A 24,776-nucleotide genomic window follows, 5' to 3' on the forward strand; every position below is an offset into this window, starting at 1 on the left:
ATAGGTGATGGATTACTAATAAAAGAAAAATATATATTTAAAGCTAACATAGATTTTGAATGGTAGCTTAAAATATTTGGCTGATCCTGTTTAGGCGAACGCGAGATCTAACGAGACTTGTCAGCCATATTTGTTTTCTCTAGCGACTGGGCCAACATGTACGGGTAAAATGTTATGAATCCTCCGATGACGGAACTAAGTTATCAAGCTATCCGCACAGCCAACCAGGCTCGGGAGGCGGTAGGTATTTTATTTAATGACACCATGTTGTCAATTAAATTCTTGTATGTTGATAGTTTTTTCATAAAGGACACCTGTTGTTACAGACACCGCTAAGTCTATTTCAGTTCAACCAAAGGGCCATGTATAGTCTCTTTATGAAAAAATAGTCAGAAATACATATACAGTGTTATTTAAATGTATTTCTGGCTATTTTTTCATATAAAGACTATACATGGCCCTGTGGTTCAACAGTTGGCCGATTTCTATCTGACGTTATTTTGGCATTTTTGCTAACGACGTCATGATTCATAATATTGTTGGAGTAGTTGGACAGGTGAAGCATGAGTTTTTGAATTAAAATTATATATAGTAGTTGATTTGCTACCGTTGTCACAATTAAGGCTAGCTACTGTTGAAGCAGAAAAGATATCACCTTCTGACTGACTCAGAAGGTGATATCTTTTCCGCTACAACAGTAGCTAAATGAAGGCTTGTGCCCGTAGCCCGAGATACTCTTGTTCTGACACCAGACTTAGACATTATGACACATAGATGTCTGGTTTAGGGCCAGAGCGCACTGCTATATCAAAACGTGGAATAAGCGGACACTGTTTGGTATACGGCAGGTTCCGTCAGTGACCACAGAGAAGACACTAACTTATTATCAACAATGAATTATCTCTCAAAGGCATCCGTCAGATAAAAGTGGTTGCAACAGAGAAAATGACGACACGAAGGGATTTAAAGCGGAAAAGAAACTACTGTTTGGAAATGAATATACGGATTCCACTTCAGGACTTTCTCTCATCAGGGTGATATCTTTTCCGCTACAACAGTAGCTAAATGAAGGCTTGTGCCCGTAGCCCGAGATACTCTTGTTCTGACACCAGACTTAGACATTATGACACATAGATGTCTGGTTTAGGGCCAGAGCGCACTGCTATATCAAAACGTGGAATAATTAAGCGGACACTGTTTGGTATACGGCCAGGTCATCTCCGATTCAGACTGACCACAGAGAAGCACCACTAACCTTAGTCTATTCAACAAATGAATATTATATCTGCTCAAATATGGCAATCCGTCAAAATAAAAGGTGATTTGCATACTACGAGAAAATGACGACGACGACGAGGGAAATTTAAAGTTGCGGAAAATAAACTACGGTGTTGACACGGTAGAACGTGCATGCGTGATGAAATGAATGGCTATGAGTAGATAAATTATTCATTTGTTGAAAAGATCAAGGTAAGTGATGACGCTGCTGGTAATATTTTGTAAGTAGTCTGAATTAGAGATGACCTGGGCTGATACCAAATGATGTCGGCTTATTCCACGTTTTGATAAAGCAGTTCGCTCTGGCCCTGAACCAGACATCTATGTGTCATAATGCCTAAGTCTGGTGTAAGGGCCAGAGTATCTCGGGCTACCCTTGTAGTTCCTACCAAATACATGACTTTAGGCAATATAGAGGAGGTAAATTTGGTACAGTACTGTATGCACTATGTTGTACGCATGTAAAAGGATTGAATCAGTGTGTCTAAACAGATATGATCTCTGCCTGCATATTTGTCTTGGTTGATAGAGCCATTGACCCAGGTTTGATTCCTTGTCAGGATATTAATGACTGAGTTTAAATTCTGGAAAACCTCTGCAGTGAGAAGAGTTACAGATGATCCAGTCCATAAAATGTTTACATTGTATGTCTGTAGCAGGATAGGACTTGGCTGATCATTGGTGACCAAGTAGACCAGTCAGTAGAGCACTTGTGTTCATATAGATCTCAGGTTCGAATTCTGTTCTGGCCGCTGGCTGCTACACTTTCTCCTTTCTTGTTGCAAAATTGGCGCCTACCTAAAATACCTGCAGTGGTTGTATAACGATCTTGAATGTCTATGAGAGCAAAGACTTTGAAAAAAAAGAGGGAGTATAGTGTATACATATATATATAGTGGGATTGGACTGGGTCGATCATTATGTCATGGTGCAAACATTTCTTCATAATTATGTAATTTCAATACTTACTTGACTTCAAAACGTAATTTGGCTATAGTAAGTTTCAGAAAAATACGAAACTAAAAGCAAGATGACTATAGTCTGTTTCAGAAAAAAAACATCTAAAAATGGTCTCAAATAACGGCGCCCCCCTAGGCCATTTACCCGCGCCCGGCGCCCTCATTAGGGAAAATACGGTATATATAGTGGGATTGGACTGGGTCGATCATTATGTCAGACCATATGTATGCAGTAGCTCTGACAGTAGAATTAACATTTTGGACTAGTGTAGATTTCTTTGTCATTGCTTTTTAAATTCTATTTAGACTCTTTAAAATTAATTGTAAACTTATTTTTCCAGGATGAGCTTAGGACTGAAAGTAGAAAAAAGAACTTACTGATTTTGGTCCTGAATTACATGCATGAAGAAGGGTAAGTATACTGAGTGTTATCCATTTTCATTAATTGCCAAACCTCAGTTCTCATACAGTAAGTTAAAATAATCATTTGTTTACTTACCAGTATAATAGGGCTGAAACGATTATTCGAATAATCGGAGGCAATTAGATTAATGAAACTAATCGCTAATAATCAATTAAAGAGTTTATTAATCATTAATCGTAACATGCATAGAAAGTACATTGTAAGCTGAATAAACACATTGACAGATTGACAAATTTTCACTATCGGAGCCTTGTTGTTACGTCAGGGAGGCCTAATCGCCGCCGGGACGCTCGGGAGCGGAAGGAGCAGTAGTCTTGAACATTTTAATTAAATTACTGTTGCATGTGTTTATCATATAAAAGTATATTTTGGTCATATTATAATTGAAGATAAGAATTGTTGATTTATTTTATTTTTTTGATCACGAAAATAAAAAAGTTCATTGATGAAAATTTGGTCATGTCGCTCTGTGGCGATCCAGATTTGGTTGATTAGTTGTACGTGTGAAGGTCTCGTCAAAACAGCGGGTTAGCAGACTGGATTTAAACAATGTTACAGAAGATGATACAGGAACAGAATTCAGAGCTTATTTGGGATAAAATAAGTTTGTTTTGTCAATAAATCTATTCTTATTTATTGGTAGACTTATATTATATAAGGCATGTCCTCTGTCATATCGTATGGTAGGTGTTATTATTAGTTGATGCCAAAACATGGCGGAAGTTTTCAGTATAGTCAGTAGTGAGACAATATAGTTGCCTTCAATTCAAGTGATTAATCGATCAGTAATCGATTACATGTGACCGAATAATCGAATACAAAAATTACTAATCCCTACAGTATACCCAATTCATTTACTTGATCTACAGGTAAAATGGGTTAAATGATACAAAAGATGTGCATCATTGAATTTAGTTATAAATAAACTGAAAAGAAATGAAAAGTTAAAAACCACATTTAATTACTTATATTTGATATAATTGACAGTATTACAGAGACGAGAAAAGATCAGCTGATATCAATGTTTTGTCAGAATGATAAAATTAACTTTACAGAGTGAAAAATGCCATTTTTGTGCACGATCGAGGCACACTTAAATTCCTGTGATTCACTTACAGGCAATATTCAGGACATCCTTGAACTTGCAATAAATTATAGATAAGAAATTGAAATTTGTTCTCAACATATAATGATATAATCTTCAGATCATTTTCAATGCATGCAGCGAACAATATGGGTGGTCAGTTGCATAGCTTGACCAGGAAAATACTCCTCTAAAAATAGAGCAAAGTCAAGCTTTACATAGAACATGACATTATTTTTTTCCAAAACAAGGCTGCATCAACAAACTGAAGCGTACAACAGAATGTCAAATAGCAGTGACAGTTTGCCACGGCATGTTTAGTTAAGATACAGCAACAGCAAATCGAAGTACGATTTATTGTTTATACATATCATATATGATCTAAAACATTTCGTGTTACTTACATACCCTCGCTAGCTTAGTACACCAAACATATATCTAGTAAGTCTGTCGCTGTATGTGCGCTAGCATATGTGTTGAAATTTAACTCACCACATGCAACACAAGTTCCAACAGATTCAGGCAAGTTCCGCTTGAGATGTGGCTTCTGTTTCTTCTATTGCTACATGCTATCTCTGAATTTCATTCCCTAGAGATATCCTAGGGTGCTACTGATTCCATTCTAATTTCCTCCTCTTTGTTGTCAATTCAGATACATGTTTTTTTCTCACACACTTTCGTTCAGCCATTTTGTTTACTTTTAGTGCATAACAATGCGCATGCGCAAAAACTTCAACAACACAATCAATCGCAGCTTCATTTGCATACTATCCTGTCTGGCTGACATCGTAATAAATCAAGGATTTCCTTCAATTTTGTATTCAGGACACATTTGTTCAATCTCATATGCATACAAAAATTAAATTGAGGTATTTTTATTATGTTTTTTCATCTTTCCTTCTGTTTAACAGATTTTACAAAAAAATATTTATTTGGTTGGGTGAAACCTACCTTTAAAAGGAAGTTACAATTTGCCATTACATAAGTGTTAAGAACATTGGATATTTTTCATGGTTGATGTTACTCTTTGTGTTCCAGCTACCTAGATTCTGCACAAAGCTTAGCCAAGGAAACCAACATCGACCTGAGTAAATATGAAGTTTGTGATAATATTGACCTTGAGACGATTCTCATGGAGTATGAGTCGTACTATTATGTCAAGTTTGCGAAATATCCAAAGATTACAAAGAAACTCACACAGAGTGGTAAGTTGACAAGAAGCTGTTTTACTCTTTGCTTGACAAAGAAGACATTTTCAAAAGCTTTAACAAGACTATCTTTTATAATTAGCTGTTGGACTGGAAATAGAATTTTTGTCACGGTTAGATTGTTGTCAATCTATTAGATGTTCTCTGTTTTCTTTTAGATTGCATTTTAGTTTCCCTTACAGCTACACCATTTTCAATTAAAGTTAATAAAAATATCAATTTTTGAAATATCATCATTGACCGATAAATTAAGAACTGATCATGATAACACCAAATAAACCCATATTCTAATGATAATTGTCAGGGGAGATAATCAAATTAAGAGAGGTAGAGAGGAACATTCCGCCCATAATAACTTTTTTCACTTTTGTAATCTTTAAGAGAGCAATCATTTAAATTAACCAATTTCCTGATTTTGTATAAATATCAGCAATGCCTGTAGAATCAGGTAAATAAACTATTATGTATTAAGGATTTTAACTGTAACTATAATTGAATCAGAAGTTATTGATATCATATTACCATACAATGTAAAATATTACTGACAAACAGCTTAAAATACCGAATGACTTCCTTTGTCCTACTGATAACATTGGGTCTGAGCTTCCAAGAGAATTTTATTCTTTATTACTCTTTATTAAAACACTGATGATTAAAATGATTTTCATCTTAAAGTTTATACTTTTTAGTCAGAGCCCAGTGTCTCTACAATAAACATGTGTAGTTGTACAATTTTTGGGAAAATCATTGAATGAAAAGTTGAAATTTGGAGACATCTTTTAAATTTATTAGTTAGAATGGTATTACTTTTTAAGGATGATGAAATTTTCTGTCATAATTTATGCATGCATGCTTGTGTATTTAGTATTAGAATTATCCCCTAGATTTGTTCTAATTGAAGGTCTTGCCTAAAGCCATCCATTACATAATTATAACAGCTAAATCATGTCCCGTGCTGATATGCCACCTTTATTGACAGATCGCCAGCTGTCGATAAAACCGTACGGATACTGCACATGACTTTGTATTTTGTATTTTATAAGATAGACCATTTGCTCTGTCCATAGGTACAGATACATTTGCAATCGACATGAAGCATGGCTATACATACTGCCTGGCGGTCTGTCAATTGTGACATTAATCCTGACACAGGCTTTTGTAGTAAAAGTAACCAATTATAATAATTATTATAATACTGAATTTGTAATAGGAATTTTGCATGATCCTTATTGAGCTTGCTTGTTTCCATAGTAACAATATCCTAGTATATGTTGTATTTTTTTTTTTTTTTTTTTTTAATGGCTATGTTTATATGTAATTCCTATAATATAACTCTGACCTACATTTTTTTCCACAGGACATCCAGGTAGATCATCATGTGAAACACTGTTTGGCCTGAGTTATCCCCCCTTATCAATACTAACCCACATAGCTTTAAGAGTGACTACCAGAAATAAAATGACAGTTGTTGCATTTTTTCTCATATTTCACTTGCACAAATTCTGAGTCATTAATGTTTTTATAATAATGTACATGCTTACATGAATATTCATTTGAATCCATAATTAAAATAGTTTTTTTCAACTGTTGTATTGTTTCTGGTATCCAATTATTTTCTGAAGACTTTTGAGATTGATTTTTTTTTAAACCTAACATTTTCGCTTCATTAAAAAATCTGACATTGATTAACAGCTGTTTGCAGTGTTTTATTTTGCGTGGTTATATTAAGCAAGTATATAATCAAAGTGAATTAATAATGCATAACTCAAAAGTTACCAAATTGATATTTAATTTCAGAAAAAAATTAAACTTATTCAGGGTAAACACTCCGCTGTAAACCAAGTAAATTATTGTGTGTGAAGAAATATTGTGTATTTTGCTAGTGAATATAGAAATCGCAAAAAAACGTGTTAAAGCATATAGTACAGTAGTTTTGACCTTGTATCTCTATGAATCACAAATGAAATGAGTAGCTTATTAGCTACATGTAAATCAGTAGCTTAGAAAAATAAAGATGGAAAATAAAAACATGAAAATATATTGGTGTACTATAAAATTAAGTAAGTTTTCTGTCTTAGCATATTACAGAATTAAATTACCTCCCTTGCAGATAGATATTTATTGTGACGTCATCGTAATTGCAATCGTTTATGACGTCACAATACTCGCAATAACAGAAAGCTCTGTAATATGCAAATATATTATAATACCCAGGTAATGATTTTGAACTTTAAATTATGTGAGTGTATATATAAATATATGTATTGGTGATGGATGCTGAGTGAATTTAAAAAAGTCCCCAACTGATGTTTGATTCATATATATATACTGTACTGTGTGATGTGATAATATATCTACCATTAATTTGATATATTTTATACTTTTATGATTTAATATTGCATTATTCATATCTATATGTACAACATTTCAGCCAATTAACTAAATTTTCAAATTCTGTTATCACATTCAAGTTTCATATGAGATCAACTCCAATTTTATTAAAAATAGAGTCGTAATTCCACTCCACTCACTACAATGCTCTATGATTCGCTCCAATACAAGATCTAACAACTCTCTGTTCGGGGTCACCTCAGCATGACCCCTGGCCTAAAATTGTAACATATCTGAATGTTCTATAAGTCTTAGGAGAGAATCAAACACATCAAAGATTTGATAGGTGAAACACTGATTGGCTAACCATAGGGGTCATGCTGATGTGACCCCAAACAAGGAGTTGTTAGATCTTGTATCGGATCGTGTCGTAGAGCACCGTAGTGGAGCGGAATTATAAGTCTAATTTTAAATAGACTTGGACAAGTCATACCAGTCCTATAACTAAAATATTTGTAAAGACACATGCTCATTTAATTTACTGTATACATGTTTGTCCATATCCAATGTAATATAGCTGTTAGAAATTCAATGATTTTATTGCTTTTATCATTGTTTTTCACAGAGCCGTAATGTAATCCTAAAATAAAAATTGTCTAGTGTGATATATGTTACTTATTAAAAGCTTTTCCCACATAAAATACCAATATTGTGTGTAACTACACATTATGCATTACCTTTTAATTACCAGATACTCCAAAAAATGCTTTCTATTTAGATTGACATGCATGGCATATTCAGTTTTGTTTACATTATTACATTTATATCATAATCCTGACCCCAAAATCATTTACATGTATGCCTATGAAGCATAGGAAAATGGTGACCATGCAAAGAATGCATAAGATATATAATTGTGTATTAAATTATTTCCATTAATTTGCACAACTGACTGGACCATGAGTTAAAAATCACTGTATGTCAATATATAATTTGTTTTTCTTCCAGCAGGTGACGGTCGAGGGAGGGCACCACACAAGATGACAAGAACAAACAGGTAAGTCAATAAATATTATATTAATTTGTTTGTTTTTTACAAGATTCTCCTTTTAATTATGCCACATACCATATACCAGTTGTTTATGAAGTACATGTATTCCCGAATCTTGGATGAAAATTATATAAACACACAGTATGGGTACCCAAAATTAAAAATTGCAATTTTGAAATACCAGAACTTTGTGTTTTATCTTTTTATATTATAGGATATTGTGATACACTTGTAATCATTTACATGTAAAGTGTTTCTAAAGCTGACAGAAGTCTCCCTGGCCTAAATCTGAACTAAAACGGCGGCCATTTTGATGCACCTTGTGTATAATTTGTGTGTTACCTTTTTAACTAGAAACAATAAAGAAAGGTAATAAAAACTGTGTGATTGACTGTCAGTGTAAATAATTCTACTTCGTCTTGTTTCCTTGTCGGTGTGATAGTTGATTGAGATACCCTTTGGTATCTATGGCAGTGAGAAATCACAGGCTCTTGATTTCTAAAAAAGCTTGAAAAATATTTACAAAGTAAAGAGATTTACACGGCTCAAACTGAGTAAAGTACCAAATGGCTGCTATTTGCAATTCAACTAGGTCCAAACATGACCTATTTTTACGAAGTTTTCTTCATCAAATTAAAGTAATGATCATGGCTTGATCATTAGATTGCAAATGGCAAAGTGTAAGCCAGGTGATTTTAAATGAAGTATTAATTCAATTTATAATTCATTAGATAATCTATTGTCTTCATCAATATTTTAAAGCTTTAATTTGAAATATCAAGTGAGTTTGTGAAGAATAGGCATTTCAGTCGACTTGTAATAAAGCCATAATATATAAGTTAAAATTCAATTGATTGATTATAATGAAACATATTTGTAAGACAACTTTGATGTCTTGTCTAACCTTGAGTGCAGTGATATTGTTATCAAAAAGACAACAACAAAAATTTTAAATGACTGTGCTGCAATTCCTTATCTTTTAAAAATTCTGATTTTTGAAAAATTGAAAGTTTTAACCAGTTTTAAGTTGGCAAAAATATGGATTCGTTATTAATAGCTTCAAACATTTTTTTATTAATAGGGTAAAAAATTTGATAGAAAAAATATGATATTTTAATAAGATCAACATTTTTCTTTTGATAAATTAATGTAATAAAATGTGGGCAAAAGAGAAAAACTGAAATGCAGATTCATGTTAACTTCTATAGACCTTTAATTGTTTCCCGACTGAGTGAATGTGATGAATGATTAACCCTCTCTGTGAATATGTATTACTATATTTAGAAAATGGCCTCTCACCGGTGTGTTTTAAATCAACTTACCCAATTTTGTTTCTTACATTGACATGAACATTCTTTCACAAATTATATCTCATATAATATACAGTAGAACCTCACCTTTCTTCAATAATTTATATTAATGAATTTGTCTCTCTTTCTGAAAAAGTTCTGTGTAAAAATATTCAATTTTACTGTAGTAAAATCACAGCTAGCTTTAACTCACTCGCTCCTGAAGATATATCAAGAATCTTCTGAATCAAAAGACTAGACCAGTTCATTATGAAATTTCAGGGATGAATGAGTTATTTCTCACCATATTTAATTTCAAGTTTTGTGTTTTTCTAAGCCACTACTAAGAAACAACCTTTCTCCCTCCCTAATTTGTCTTTCACTATGAATCAATATCTATAGTTCATACAGATTTCTAAAAAAAAAAATGAAAAAAAAAAATGGAAAAGGACATCTTCCACTTCCATTAAAGAGTCTAGAATACTTTTCACTTTTAACACATGTACATGCATTTTAACTATGGGTTAGTGGTTGTATCCAATACAGTTGCTAAAAGTTACCATAAGTGTACATCATATGTTCTGTAAGAATGAATTATCTCCCTTGTACAAAATATATAGATATATTATCACTAGATTTAATCAATATTTATAGTTTTTAATGCTCCCATCATAAAATTAGAGAGCACAAACAGTATTATCATTTATTACAACTATCCCAAACATGTTCTGATTCCATAGATTTATCCAGGAATCAAATGCATTAATTATAATCTAGTTCTATGATACAATAATGCATATTCTTAGCATTCTTTTCAGCTTCAATTACAGATTCAAAATAAAAATTGTGATAGTAAATATATCATGCTAACAACCTTATATTTATTTTAATATTTGTGGGTATATATATGTAGAGCTACATAAAACTTATATCTAGCCTATAGCTGTCAATATAATCTTCAATATTAGTTATATGTATATCCTACCAACATGGTACGTGGATGTTGTCTGGGAAGGCTAATACTGTGAGTAGAGGTATAGACATGTGTTTATGGCCTGTTACATGTTGTAGCATTAGACGACGGACTGAGTCAGGTCACTCGGGGTACGTATCGATAGAGCACTGACTTGTTTGCATTGTTTATCTGGCATTACAACTCTGTTTTGTTTGTTGTATTCCATTTCTTGTTTCCATATATATGTCATGCAAAGTTTGGAAAAAAATCTACCTGTATTATTTGTCTTGCAGTTGTATATTATTTATACAAAATATGAAAATATTTATTTCATTTATCAAATAGATTAATTATTATATAATCATAGTATTTACATTTATGTCATGCTGATCTATGGAATATAGTATTACATATTTTTACCAGGTTATAATATACAAGGGACACATTACAATTTTCAAATTATGAATTATTACATTTTCACTTATATATGTGACTTGCTACAGTTATTATACACACATAGCTCTGTTAAAAATATTGACATATTCTACTATAAGATACAAATTGACTTTAAATTGGGACTGCTACAAATATGTACCAGGGTAGTCTTTTATTATACCCAACAACAGGAAACAGAGTTGAGGGGGTATACAGGATTTAGTCTGTGTGTTAAGACACAACTACTGAAGTGAAACATTGTGGCAATAATCCTTATACAGTACACATATAAATGTGTGGAATAAGATACCTCTACCTTTTCAGAGTTATGCCCCTTTGTTACAAAAGGGAGTGTGTGGGGAACAGGGATAATTCATTACATGCAATTAAATATACATCAAGATCCTGGTACATGAACCTTATAAGAGGTTTTAGCAGGTATTGAATATTTATATTAAACATTGTACAGTCTATATTATATTGATAATAAAACAAAAATGTAGTTGTCATCGTTTCATTTGTTACCGTAATTGTTTGATGTACGTTCTTTATCTGTAAATTTGTACATGTCCAGTGTTGTCCTGGATTGCCATTGGTTAACTGGGATGGGTCCTGCTTGTTGATTGGTTTATAACCCAGCTTGTTGGACTTGAAAAGTGATCAATTTCACATGTGTAAGGAAAATGCTGAAACACCTTATTTACTTACAATCCTTTCAGAAATGTTAGAATGTCATTCATATTTATTTCTCTGCAGTTGAAATTTTTTTAATTTTTTTTTTATTTTGGCTGACAGTTTATATTTATACTGGATAAATATCTATACGGTGATGAAGAAATTTACATGTAATTTGTAATTATCTATAATTGTAATAAAAGTTGAAGACATGTTTTCTTGGTATCATCAGTTCCTCTCGGTCCTCACATCATAGTTGTAAAGTGGACCTTCACGTACACGGTCGGTAGGTAGTACACGGTGTAAGGGGAGGGTGACGGCAGAGCCGGTAGGTACCAGGGCCGTGTGATTATACGGGAGTGTGTCGTCGGTGGCAGCTTCGTATTAATCCGGTGTGATTGGAGCCGTGATGATTAATTGCTAGCTGTAAAGAGTTAGAGCTATACTTATATGTCCGTGTTGTAGTTCGTCACTGTCTCTTGGTCAATGTATGATGTTTTGTTTTGAAAATACATTTCAAGAACTCTAAATCTTAATGGAACAGCCAAAACAGTTTAATTTATAACTAGTATGTACAATTCACTTTTTGTATAATTAGCACAATTTAGACTGTATTTTACATAGTATTGCAGTATTTCTCCTGGAATTTCATGTTTTCATCCATGGATATAATTTTTGTCTTGGATGATATGCTTCAACAAGATTTTAGGGAAAATCGAATTCATTCCATAACATCAAACAACTGGACTGTACTTGACTTAATTCTGTAATTTAGATTAATGATATTTACTCTACCAGGTAATGTTTAAGGAATTTAGGTTCTAATAATTGCAATATTAATTAGCTTAATGTCATAGACAATTAGGCTACAGATCTTCACTATATGATAACAAGCATGCAGATGGTTGGGAAAATTGTAATACTGGATATACAGTTTATATAGAATAGCAAGGATATTAACACAAGTATTATATAATCAGACCACAGTTTAGAATTTAAGGGAGACTATCTACTGGACGGGCCTATTAACTCATTAACCCCTGTATATTCATAATGAACTCTTCCTACCTTTGAAGTAGAAGAGGTCATTAGCGTCTTCAGGGATTATGAGTTAAAGGTAAGTGTCCGGTAAAAAAATTTGAACTGTAAACCAAATTCCTTTTGCGAATTTTGCAATCCAAACAAATTTGCGAATGTTTATCTCCGCTAATCGATTTAATCTTATATTGAAAGGGATTCCTCTTCAATTCTGAGTTAGTGATAGTTCATCTCCGTAAAATATAGATTTGAAATAGAAATCGCAAAATTAAGTAACCACAAAAAAAAATTGGTTTAAAAGTTGAGTATTCAAATGGTCAGTGAGATGACATCGGATCCCGGATAAGTTGATTAATTTGTATGATCAAAATTTGTCTCCCTTGTACCTACAAGAAGTGTGCTACAACTGTAATTACCCACACATCACATTGCAACAAAACACACATTAAATATACACCAAGTTATAACATTCAGATTGTTAGTACGTAGTATCCGCAGCAGATAGAGCAAGGCCTTCATATAAATTGCACCAAGTTTCTTGATAAGCTCGCGTAAGCCTGCGCCTGCTCTGCTGATCCATTGAAAATTTATCACATAGAATATTTGTTTTTGCTAGATAATATTGATTTTTCCATAAATGTTTTTTCCCAATAGGTAGCAAAAAATATCATTTTTTCCATGCAGACTTTGGAAAAAAAAAACTAGTTCTGCAGAATCTAATTGATTTTGAGGAAGGGAGGGAAGAGTCATAGTGTCCTTTTGATCTGTAGAAGCTGGTTTGCTTATTGAACTATCTAGCCATCATGTCCTAGATATTTTGTAGGTTAAAAAGCACATTTGACAGCTTCATGCACTTTCTAAATCAATAGATCCTGAAATTGTTGATAACTAGAATATAATGATCAAATTATCAAAATCTGTCAAAAATCCTGTATTTTTGAGAGTGCTAGATTAGTCAAACTTTGAGTTGATTATTTTACAAGGCTGCCAAACCACACAAATGTTCATAGCATTCCTTCATAATAGGATTATTTAGATTGTTTCACCGAGTGGTCATAGATTGTCTTAAATGCACTCATAGCACTCTCTTAACATTTCATCAGTCGATGAGTCGATAAAAGATGTTTCTGCTAGATTAATTTGTCATTTCTGTCTCTTACAAAGCATATAATGTGCATGTCTTTTTCTCTATTCACACAAATGTGTGGTGTAAAATCAAAATCATTGATACTGTTTCAATTAATTTAAAAAGTGTTTTAAGGAGTATTTGCACATCTTCGGTAATGATAATCAATAATTATATTATAATTTGTCATTGTATGGGCGTTGATCAAAATGTAGAATATTTAACTGTGTGAATATATATCCTATATATATTAAGTGATATTGCTTTTAATTACACATATATTTAGTTTTAATATAATATTATATGGTTGATATAGACAGAATATCTAACCAGTTATCTGTGTTGGACACATATGGTGGTGCTGGGGATAATATATAGACAAAAAGATTAATGATTGATTGTCCATTTTATATATAAGCTTAATCATATTTAATTTCAGATAATAATAAAGAAGAATCCAAACTCAAATTACGGGAAAGAAAAATTTGGGCAAATTTTAATGTTATTTATGTTGCAATTCAAAAACTTGAAGCATTCGAATTTGACAGTTTTGCAATCTTCAAATCATTAAATATAATTATTAGGTATTTAACAATTATTTTTAATTAGAATTACCTGTAATATATTTTGTCTAATTCATTTTTTTAACTGATTATAAATACCAAACTGATTTAGCAGCAACATGACATTATATACATGTATCACATATATGTATATATATATGTTTATTTATTATTATTTTTTATTAAATAGTCATATTGATTAAAAGTTACGTCGACTCTATAGTGTATTCCATCTTTGCATATTACGGAGTTACCTCCCTTTGGGATAGGTTTCCATTTTAACATTATTTTCTCTGAAAAGTATGACGTTACTCTCGAAAACATGTCACAATTAATACCTACTGGTAAGGGCAGATAACTCATGTTATATGCAAATACAGAATATGGTTCACGGTGATTCCTTTAGAATTTACAGAAAGACATTAATCTTGTTTTTCCTACTTCATGTTTTGGTTAGTCTGATAGCATACCATTCCTTCTTTGTAAAATTTTCATGTTTATTATTCTGTTGTACAGTAACAAATCGGCCTCCACTACACCGTCCCTTCCCAGAATTCCACAGAATGCCCGTCCACCAAGCCCACCGACATCTGGACGTCCAAAATCAGGGGCGAATAGACAGCGAGCTGTACAATCATCAACAAGGCCACGAGCTAATGGACATGATCGTTCAGACAAGGCCGTATGTAATATCTGTACACTTAACTTGTCTTATCAAAAGACAAAATGTAATTAACAGTTGTTGGGAATGGAAAATACAAATTGTTCTGTCGTGTTATTAGATTTTTAAAATGACATTGAGCCAATGATATAATTCCATGGCCAAGAAGTGCAAATTTAAAACTCAAATATTTTATTTATCATTGGGTGTGAATTGGGGCATTTCAAAAAAAGACTGTAACTGAGAACCATTTGCTGCTTAAATTGATATCATGATCATTGTTACCCATCCCTCACGCCCCTTTCTCCTACTGCCTTGCAGGTAGGGCGTTAGAATTGTACCTGCTGCTCCTATTGCATGATCGTATTGCAGGCGACTAAATTTAGGATCTTATTTTTCTCTTCTCCCTAACTGCAGACTTTATCCTTCCTAATGTCTCCCTTGGCACACGCCTTACTTTTGGCCTTCTTTTGAGCGCTCGCCCCTGTGAGGAAGGCTCTGGGTTCTGTCCCCTGGCCGAGGCACACCAAAGTCTATAATACTGGTAGTTTCTGCTCCTGCTTAGCGCTCAGTATACGGGGAGTGGGGCGACTGGTTGGCTCGTTGTCAGTATAATGTGACCGGGTGGGGGGTGTTGCTTGGTGTCTTCGGCAGCATGCTTCAGTGATATAGCACTATAAAAAGGGCAACAGTTCCACTATACAAGAAGTCACAACACAAAAATACTGCAGTCTCCTAAAAAATGCATCATGCACTACATACACGCTACACACCGCATACATGGGAGGCTGTCCTTACGTGATCCTGGCTGTTAATAGGACGTTAATTTATCAAACAAACAAAAAAGCAAAAAAAAAAAGAAAAGAAAAACATTTCTCCTAAACTACTGGAGGGATTTCAATAAAACTTGGTAGCCATAATCCTTATTCACTGTACGTAGTTCCTTCTAATTTTGGTCATGAATCATCATCATTTTCAAATTTATGCACTGTTTTTTGGTATGACTATAGTTTGTCAACTAGCATGATGGCTAATTATAATGTACATTTTTTGTTTCCAGGTGAACGGAATGGCTAATGGAGACATGGGCCTAGCATTACAAGGTCTGACAGTCCAGGGATCTAATAGTAACCCCGATAACAGGATTGTCGAGGAACCGTCCAAAAAAATGAGAGCGGTAAGTCTTGTCGGAATAATATTAATACCATTAATCCAACAATTTGACAGTGATAATAATTGTCATATTGTCATATTGTAACGTCTTTATTTATGATAAAGTTATTTCCCATGCAGGTAAGTATCAAATGTAGTATGGTATTTTGTAGAAGAAAATAGCATAAACAAATTTTTTCTGTCCATTAATTTTTACCTGTATGTTAATTGAGTTTAGATAAATAAAATTTTTGAAGTTATTTCAAGAATCCGTCGCATAAAGTCACAATCCTCCCAATTTCTGTTATGTAAAATGCTTCATATTGATGTTACAGCCTGGTCAAATTATAGACATCCGGTCGATGATAAACGAGGCAACGCGGATGAATGCTGAGGAAGGCACTGACCAGAACGTAAGTCGTTATGAAATGATGATTTAGGTAAAATCCTATCTAAACCAGTGATATGATCAGTTATTCATGTTTGAACTCTTTCACCCCTGAAGACACATTTGAGCTCTTCTAATTCAAAGATTGGAACAGTTCATTATGAATTTTCAGGGGAGAATGAGTTAAAAGTGTTACTACAGAATTATCTAGTAATATATCGTGGAAGCTTCTGTCGTAGAATTAGTCATATTTATAGACCATTTACTATCTAAACTCAAAGATAGTAACTTGGGAAAAGATAATGAATTTCAAAGTTGACCATTTTAGATATATGTACTCCCAAATACCCAAAATAGACACCAATTTATCAATAACTTCAGGTTCTATTTTATATCTATAGATAATGAAGTGGAATGCAATTTTAATACACTGTTTAAAGCACTACATATTGCTTTTTAGGGGTCATGTTCAATTTGTAAAAGAAAAAAAAATATACAAGGAAAGTCATGGAATGATATTAAAGTTTCCAATTGACCAAACCTTGAACAGTTGATTTTACTTTTATTAATTACCCATGCAAATCATTTTATGAATAAATATATTAAGTTATTACAATTACTTTTACATAATCAAAAGGGTTATTAATATGTGCTGTTGTTTTATCTATAATCTAATGTACAAATACCTAGATTTGACAGCATCAGAATAATGTTAATTGAAGTAATTGAATGTAATGTGTTCGTGTTTGACAGTCACATAGGGTAAGTTTGTTGATGATAATTTATTACAAGAGTGTGATCCTGCGAAGCTAGAGCTACGTTAGATAGATGATATTTTTATCAACAGGCTATAAATGATTTTTCGAAATTCTTTTCTATTTTTTATTTTTTTTTAACTACTAACAAATTTGAATGAACAATATCACTATACCAAAAGATATTGTAGGTACATCTTCAGTTGATGATAGTTATATCTGTTTGGGATGAATTAATACAAATTAAAATATCAACAATTTATATAAATTATCTGCCTTGAGAGTCGATATCAAACATTTAGATTGTTTTTTTAAACAATGACCCAGCTTGTTACTCAAACATACAGTCAATAATTTTGTATATTTTGTATATCTTGTATGTATAACTATAAAAGATCAAAAGCTGAATGTACATGTGTATCCATAGCCAATTACTGCACATTTATTTTTATTATATAATATAGATTCACCACCAGCCTCTAGTCAGAAATATTTAAATGATCACTAATTAAATTTTGGCTTGATGAACTTCTAGTTTCAACATAAGGGGAGAAATCTAGTATAGAAATCATCTTAGTTTAATTCTTATTATCAACTAGGGTCTGGTGGCCAGTCTAACTTATGACATTAACTCACTGCATTTAGTGCTACTTGCAGTCATTGATATATACTACACAAAGCCTGCAATTAAATAAAATGCTGTCAGATTTCTCTTATGTACTTGATATATACCTTTGGTATGCCTTTTCATCACTTGTATCTGCTTCTGATAATCATCAGAAATATACATCATGTGCATATAACTCAAAGTATTAGCTAGCATACCACCTATAATTATATATTATCCACTGCACTTTTAGAGTAATACTAAAGTATAAATTATTTACAATTTGTAATAGTTTAGTTTGTATACATTTTTGTATGTTACTTGATTTGTTTGTATTGTCTTTTGACAGGATCGGTTACTGAAGCCGCTCGGAGGTTACGTAGGGTACAACTCTGAATGGAGGGAACTGGCACAAGTTATAAGTAGGGTAGGTCTGCTAATGTATTCTATAACACATTCATCCCTTAAATTTCATACTGGACTCTTCCATCGTTAATATTTGAACAGCTCTAACTAGCTCTAAATATATCTTTAGGGGTGATTGAGATATTGGTCAGTCAGTTTTAATTTCTGTTGCTGCTCCATTTTCATTTATTGACACAATTTCGAAAACTCATGCGTTTAGGTCTTCATTTAAGTAGATATCTGTGTGGGTTAGACGCCATTTATATACAGTCAATTTTAATTTCTGTTGCTGCTGCTTCCATTTATTGACATAACCTAAAAAACTCATTCATTCATGAGAAGTCTTAACTGACAAGTATACTAATCTAGCTCTAAATTGTTGTTGTGTAGCTTCATCAATTTAAATTCAATAATTCATTTTCTACAGGATATTTATTCACAAGATCCGAATGTGAAGTGGGATGATATTATAGGTCTAGATGAAGCCAAGCGGTTATCTAAAGAAGCTGTAGTATATCCCATTAAGGTACGATATTTACTTCTGTTATGTGATAAATAATATCAGTTGTATTGTTATGTAAATATTGCCAATTAAAACTCTTCATAATTCTATTACACACATGTCACTATCAACTGTTATTGAATGATCTTCCGTATAGTGCCTTTAAAATGCATATGTAGTGAAAATAAAAACACTGCAATATTTCTCTCTGTATACAGTTATATTTTAATAACCAAATTTAATTTTCAAAATTCAAATCTACTCATTACTGTATTGCTGAAGCGATCCCCTCCCCCTCCCCCCCTACCCATCTCAGTACTTTTTTGTCAACAAAAATTAAAAAGTAAAAACGAAATTTAAAATCTTATGGAGAGGAAAAACCATGATCTCATGATTAATAAAGGGAAAACTTTTTGTTGCAGTATCCACAATTATTCAAAGGAATACTGTCTCCATGGAAAGGACTTTTGCTATATGGTCCCCCGGGTAGGTATATATATATATATATCAATATTCATACACTCGATCTAATCCTGTGTTATATATGCCTTTTTGTCTCCTCATGAACTCCTGTTAAAAACAATTTGTTCTGTATTCCTGATGAACACTCAGCCAATCAATACCAAACAATGTCATTTGGTGCTAGTCTGTTCCTCATTAACTGCGCCAATTGATCTACTATATGTATATCTATTACCTAGTGAGTAAATTCTAATAATTCTAATAAATTGTAAATGATATGTTTCAGGGACAGGAAAGACTTTATTAGCAAAGGCGATAGCCACAGAGTGCAAGACAACTTTTTTCAACATATCCGCATCGACTATAGTCAGCAAGTGGAGAGGTGACTCAGAGAAGCTAGTCAGGGTTCGTATATCAACGACTTTTTGATCATTCAACAAATTTAAAAAATAAATGTGTATAATTGGCAGGACCTTTTTTGAACACATCTTTCATTCAACAAAATGACATATATGCACTGTCAGATACATATAGTTTTATCAGGCTTAATGAGAGAAATGACTACATGTATGAAAAAAAATCGTGACAGCTCTGCAAAATATTTTTTCCTCTGAAATTTACCATTAAGAAATTTAGATGTAGTTGTTTAATAGATCAATCCAAAAGGTCATCAGAACTTGACCACTAGCATGTTATCAGATGAAATAAAATGAGGATTAAGTTTGTATTTAAATCAGATTATGCATATTAGCCTTTACCATTTTGAAATTGAGTTTGCTGGAGACTATCAGGCAATAGTAATGATATTTAACATTGAATTCATAACATTTGTTTTCTGTTCCCAACAGGTGCTATTTGAAATGGCTAGGTACTATGCGCCCTCCACGATATTCCTGGATGAATTAGAGGCTATAATGAGCCAGCGTGGTTCTAGTGGTGGCGGCGGGTAAATATACAAAATTTACAATAATTTTAAAATTCATTAATAAAGAATGGGAGGTAACTCTTTCTGTAATTTATAGAAAGTCTATGATTTTATTCTGTTACAGTTTTAATTAAGAATTAATTGAAACATTAATGAGGAGCTACGCTTTCGGTTTTCAGTGATATGTAAAAAAAAGGTCAGGATTTAATTATTGCTTCCTAATTAATTAATTCATCAATGGCAAAACAAAAAACTATATAGTTATTGTAATATTTCTAATAAAATTAATTTTTAAAATACCTCTGGTAACACTTGGAAATTGCCATTATTCAAAGTTTTCATAAATGCATTAAATTTTAGATCATTGAAATAAACATAAAGGGAAGCAATTCTATCTTTTTTTCAATAGGAAGCTTATGATGTCATTAATAATACAATTTAAAAGGGAAGTGCAATTAAGATATTATCTTAATTTACCTGATCTTGGGTTTTTTCCAGGGAACATGAGGGTAGTAGACGAATGAAGACAGAATTATTGGTGCAGATGGACGGTCTGGCTAAGACTGATGATCTAGTTTTCTTGCTGGCTGCTTCCAATTTACCTTGGTAAAAATGAGTCAATTCCAATTCTGAGTAGCACATCTTCCCATTTTGAATCTAACTTCAATGAACTGTTAAATATAGATTTATTTGGTCTGGCTGCATAGTGTAAACAAACCTATTTTTGTGGTGAGTTTTTTTGCCCAACAACTTTTTCACTCTGCGACACTATTGGAACTGTATATAGTTTGAAACGTCAATCAACTTATCAGAAAGACTTAATTTCCTTGAAATTTTCTCTTAAAAAATTCAAACTTGGACTTAAAAGCTTGAAGACCCAACAAAATAACAGCCTGTTTGGCCAGCTCTAAGTTTTAACTGTTGTATAATGTGCATTGAATTGTCAAATACCATGATAACACAGATTACAATTTTAACTTTTTCGATAAAAATAATTTGTTTATATGTTCAGGGAGTTGGACCAAGCCATGCTGAGGCGATTGGAGAAGAGAATTATTGTTGATCTGCCAACATATGAGGCACGGAAAGCTATGTTTAGATATTATCTACCCCATGTTGTTTGTCCTAAGGAAGGTGGATTGGAGCTTCTATCACACCTCGACTACGATCTACTGGCAAATGTATGTGCAAACGAAAGATTAATGTTTTGTAGAAAGTCTTAAACACGACTCTAGAAAGAGTTGGGATGACAGTATTCAAGTCTATCTATCACCATAAAGGAATGAAGTCTTTAATTACTGCACCTTTATAGTTTTTGAGCATAGATTTATTCATCTTACAAAATTGATCTTTGAATATCCAAGGATGTGATTCTGCCTCTGTTTTGAGGTTTGCCACTTATTGATCAAAATTTAGGTGAAACAAAATTAAATCATGTCTGATGTGATCTGAAATATCAAAAGTCCTTGTTAATAGGGTCAATCACATCTCTGAATATTAGAAATATAAATAAAGAAAGCTAGGCTACATAAGTGTTGGTATATTACAGTATTATGATAAGTTCCGAAGTTTGTAACAAGGGGAGATAATCAGTACTCATCAAGGATTTATTTGAGAAAACGCAGGTCTGGTGATCTATTTTGAATACTGTTTACCTTATTAATGATTTTTCTTTTTTAATTTTGATAAATAACTCTTCATTACAGAAAACAGAGAGTTATTCTGGCTCAGACTTGAGACTTGTGTGTAAAGAGGCTGCCATGAGACCTGTCAGAAAAATATTTGATGCTCTGGAGAAAAATGACAAAGATGGTAATTAATTAGCTCTTAATCAAGTTACTTACAAAATAATGGAATTGTTTTTGATTCATTTCATTTTATGTGGTAGTTTTAATTCTTCAAGAAATTTTTATTAATTATTTTCTTCAAGAAATTTGTATTTTCATAATTTTTGTCTTGAACAGAAATTCAGCAAAGGATATACAATGTCTGCCATTGGAGCAATTGTATATAAATCATGTGTTAAGAAGATCATTTCACATTTCATTATGGAAGCTCCTTGATTATATTATACACTGTCAAAAATTTACATTTTCTATTTTGTTTTGACTAGTCATTGTTGATTTCGTTGTACCCGATATTAATTATGATTACAGGTGACCAGCTCCATTTCCGGTTAGACACAATAACAACATCAGATGTACTGAAGGCTGTTGATAGGACTAAACCCTCTGCCTCCAAACTAAAGGAGAAATATAGTGCCTGGCAGAGAGAGTATGAATCTGTGTGATACATGGACGAGGCGGTGGGGTTACACTATAGTCAGCGATGGAATTACACTTTTCAAAGGTGTGCTAACTATACATCATGTGTGCTACAGGCTACATCAGGAGCTAGTACTGTTCACAGTTTCACAAGTTTTATTTTGTGTATGTGCAAATCAATGGGATGAAAATTCAGATTGAGACCGTTCAATATAATTTCACTTGCATAACCGGTGGTAAGAGACGTAATGCATCCCTTGTGGTTGTGTGTTAAGCTTACATCCAAGTCTTATTGGAGTAACAAATGTGAGCATTACCTGACCTTATGTTTTACCTGTTATATGATAAAGACTACAGACTTACAAAGCAACTTAAAATTTAAATACTGTATTCGACCCAATAAGCGCCCAAGGCGCTTAAAAATTGATAAAAATGAAAAGGTGCTAATAAGTCAAAATTATTGCAAATTTATACCGTTTTATGTAGTTTTGGTCCTTATTTATGCCTGGGCAATTGAAAATGAGGCCTCAAAAAGGGGGAGGGGCGCTTATGGGGAGGGCGCTTATAGGGACATGGGCACTTATTGGGTCGAATACGGTATGGTAACTTTTATAATAATAGTGATATGGTGGTCTGTGAAGTACACAATGTTAAACTCAGATCTGTTTTATGTGATAGATATAACTTACTATACAGGTTATGATTAATATGTACATGTGATAGAAATTTTCAAGCTTACCTTTAGTCTCAATCATTACCTTGTTATGACCTTAATGCATTTGTTGTTCTATACGCAAATGTCTAATTTATTGCTTCATAATATCATTCTTTCATTTCGAGTGCTTGAGTAAAAAAGAAAGATAAAAATTTACAATATGAGTGATAGATGCTTTTTAATAAGGTTTTAAAAAATTTTCTTCTAATGAGTTATGACTAGTATTTAAATCTTTTACATGTTTATCAGCCGTCCATTTAGTGATTTTTAACATTTAAATTTGACTTTGTAAATTATAAACTGCCATTAGATAATTTCTTCACCCTTTCCGCTTGCATGTCTGTGTGATGTGACTACATGTACAATGAACATTATTGTTCTCATATTGATAATTGACTGAAGTTAATTGATAAATTATATGATTACAGTTTAATAATTATTATCAATAATCAACATTCTTAAGCTAGTCAGTAGAATTTTTAGCATTTCTTATTTAGTATTTCATTGAAGCAATTGTGAATTATTATACAAAATAAAACATTCTACAAGAATTTATTAATAATATTATGGAGGGTTAGTTTATTTTGTCACTATTATTAATAGTTTATGAACTTTAAATTTTATTTTCATTACGTACAAAGTGCATTTTTGTATGTAAATTTCATTTAGATCTGTCAATACTCTGTGATAGCTTACAAAAACTGCTGTATAGTATATATAATGAAAAACAAAAAAATTGCCTCATGCTCTAATTAGACATATTATAGAAGTTATCTGATTTTAGCACTTTGTCAAATTTTTGAAAAAATATATGATGGCACTAAATTCAGTTTTAGTGTTACAAATATTAATGCAATTTTTTCAGATCAAGTTTTATACTAAAATTTGATTGTATCCGATTTTTAAAGTATGACACATTCATTCCGTCCAGATATATAATATAAATAATTTATAGAGAATTGAAAATTTAATATATATTTAATGAATTTTATTTTGATAATTTAATATCCGTCCATAGTGTTTGTGTTACTATAATAATAAGTGTTATGTGTTATTATAAACCTGATGGCTATTCCAGTATTACCTGTGTTATTTTCATATAGTAATTTATTGAGTGTCCATATACAGCTCGTTATGCTATTATTCATCTATTATACTCATTTCTTTGTTATTGATAAAGATAAACACTTAAACAAAGTGATACAGATACAATGCCTGTATAAAGGATCTGAAAGTTTTTGAAAAGATCCTGACATTTTCTTCAATGTCATTATTCACAATTTGACATCAGTTTGCTGCATTTATTTGGCACAATGTTAAGTTTAGATTATTTTATATGTAAATGATGAAATATTTTTGTTCATTTTATGTTCATTTGCTGCTTGTAATATATTATGTGATGTTATGTAAATTATAGCTGCTACACTACTGGTATTTTAAGAAATATTTGATTTGATATACAACAGATTTTTTTTTTTTTTTTTTTTTTTTTTTTTGGAAAGTACATCTGTCTGACCATATGAT

At 32.2% G+C, this 24,776-nt stretch overlaps 1 protein-coding gene across 5 annotated transcripts; it reads left to right on the forward strand.

The window, feature by feature from the left end:
- Nucleotides 1-86: 86 nt before the first annotated feature.
- On the forward strand, nucleotides 87-23,727 carry LOC138333618 (katanin p60 ATPase-containing subunit A-like 2). Of its 5 annotated transcripts, XM_069282096.1 has the most exons (18): nucleotides 87-240; nucleotides 2,579-2,649; nucleotides 4,784-4,950; nucleotides 8,293-8,341; nucleotides 10,696-10,728; nucleotides 11,922-11,975; nucleotides 14,933-15,098; nucleotides 16,138-16,254; nucleotides 16,565-16,642; nucleotides 18,329-18,406; nucleotides 18,812-18,910; nucleotides 19,309-19,372; nucleotides 19,635-19,753; nucleotides 20,197-20,294; nucleotides 20,772-20,879; nucleotides 21,286-21,454; nucleotides 21,980-22,085; nucleotides 22,430-23,727. In XM_069282096.1, the coding sequence occupies exons 1-18, from the start codon at nucleotides 175-177 to the stop codon at nucleotides 22,561-22,563; spliced, it is 1,776 nt and encodes a 591-aa protein (XP_069138197.1). In that variant the 5' UTR covers nucleotides 87-174; the 3' UTR covers nucleotides 22,564-23,727. The 5 variants fall into 5 exon arrangements, with proteins under 5 accessions (XP_069138197.1, XP_069138198.1, XP_069138199.1 ...); XM_069282097.1 differs by lacking the exon at nucleotides 11,922-11,975; XM_069282098.1 differs by lacking the exon at nucleotides 11,922-11,975 and having other exon boundaries at nucleotides 8,296-8,341.
- The last annotated feature ends 1,049 nt before the right edge of the window (nucleotides 23,728-24,776 follow it).

Source organism: Argopecten irradians, chromosome 10 (genome assembly GCF_041381155.1).
Source record: "Argopecten irradians isolate NY chromosome 10, Ai_NY, whole genome shotgun sequence".
NCBI lineage: Eukaryota > Metazoa > Mollusca > Bivalvia > Pectinida > Pectinidae > Argopecten > Argopecten irradians.

What these genes read in the sequence shown, in the direction of transcription:
- LOC138333618 (XM_069282096.1), top strand. Translation starts at nt 175, where the DNA reads ATGAATCCTCCGATGACGGAACTAAGTTATCAAGCTATCCGCACAGCC. An exon ending in ACTGAGTCAGGTCACTCGGG is followed by an intron (nt 10,729 to 11,921) that starts GTACGTATCGAT and finishes TGGTATCATCAG; the next exon opens with TTCCTCTCGGTCCTCACATC. An exon ending in GGTTCTAGTGGTGGCGGCGG is followed by an intron (nt 20,295 to 20,771) that starts GTAAATATACAA and finishes GGTTTTTTCCAG; the next exon opens with GGAACATGAGGGTAGTAGAC.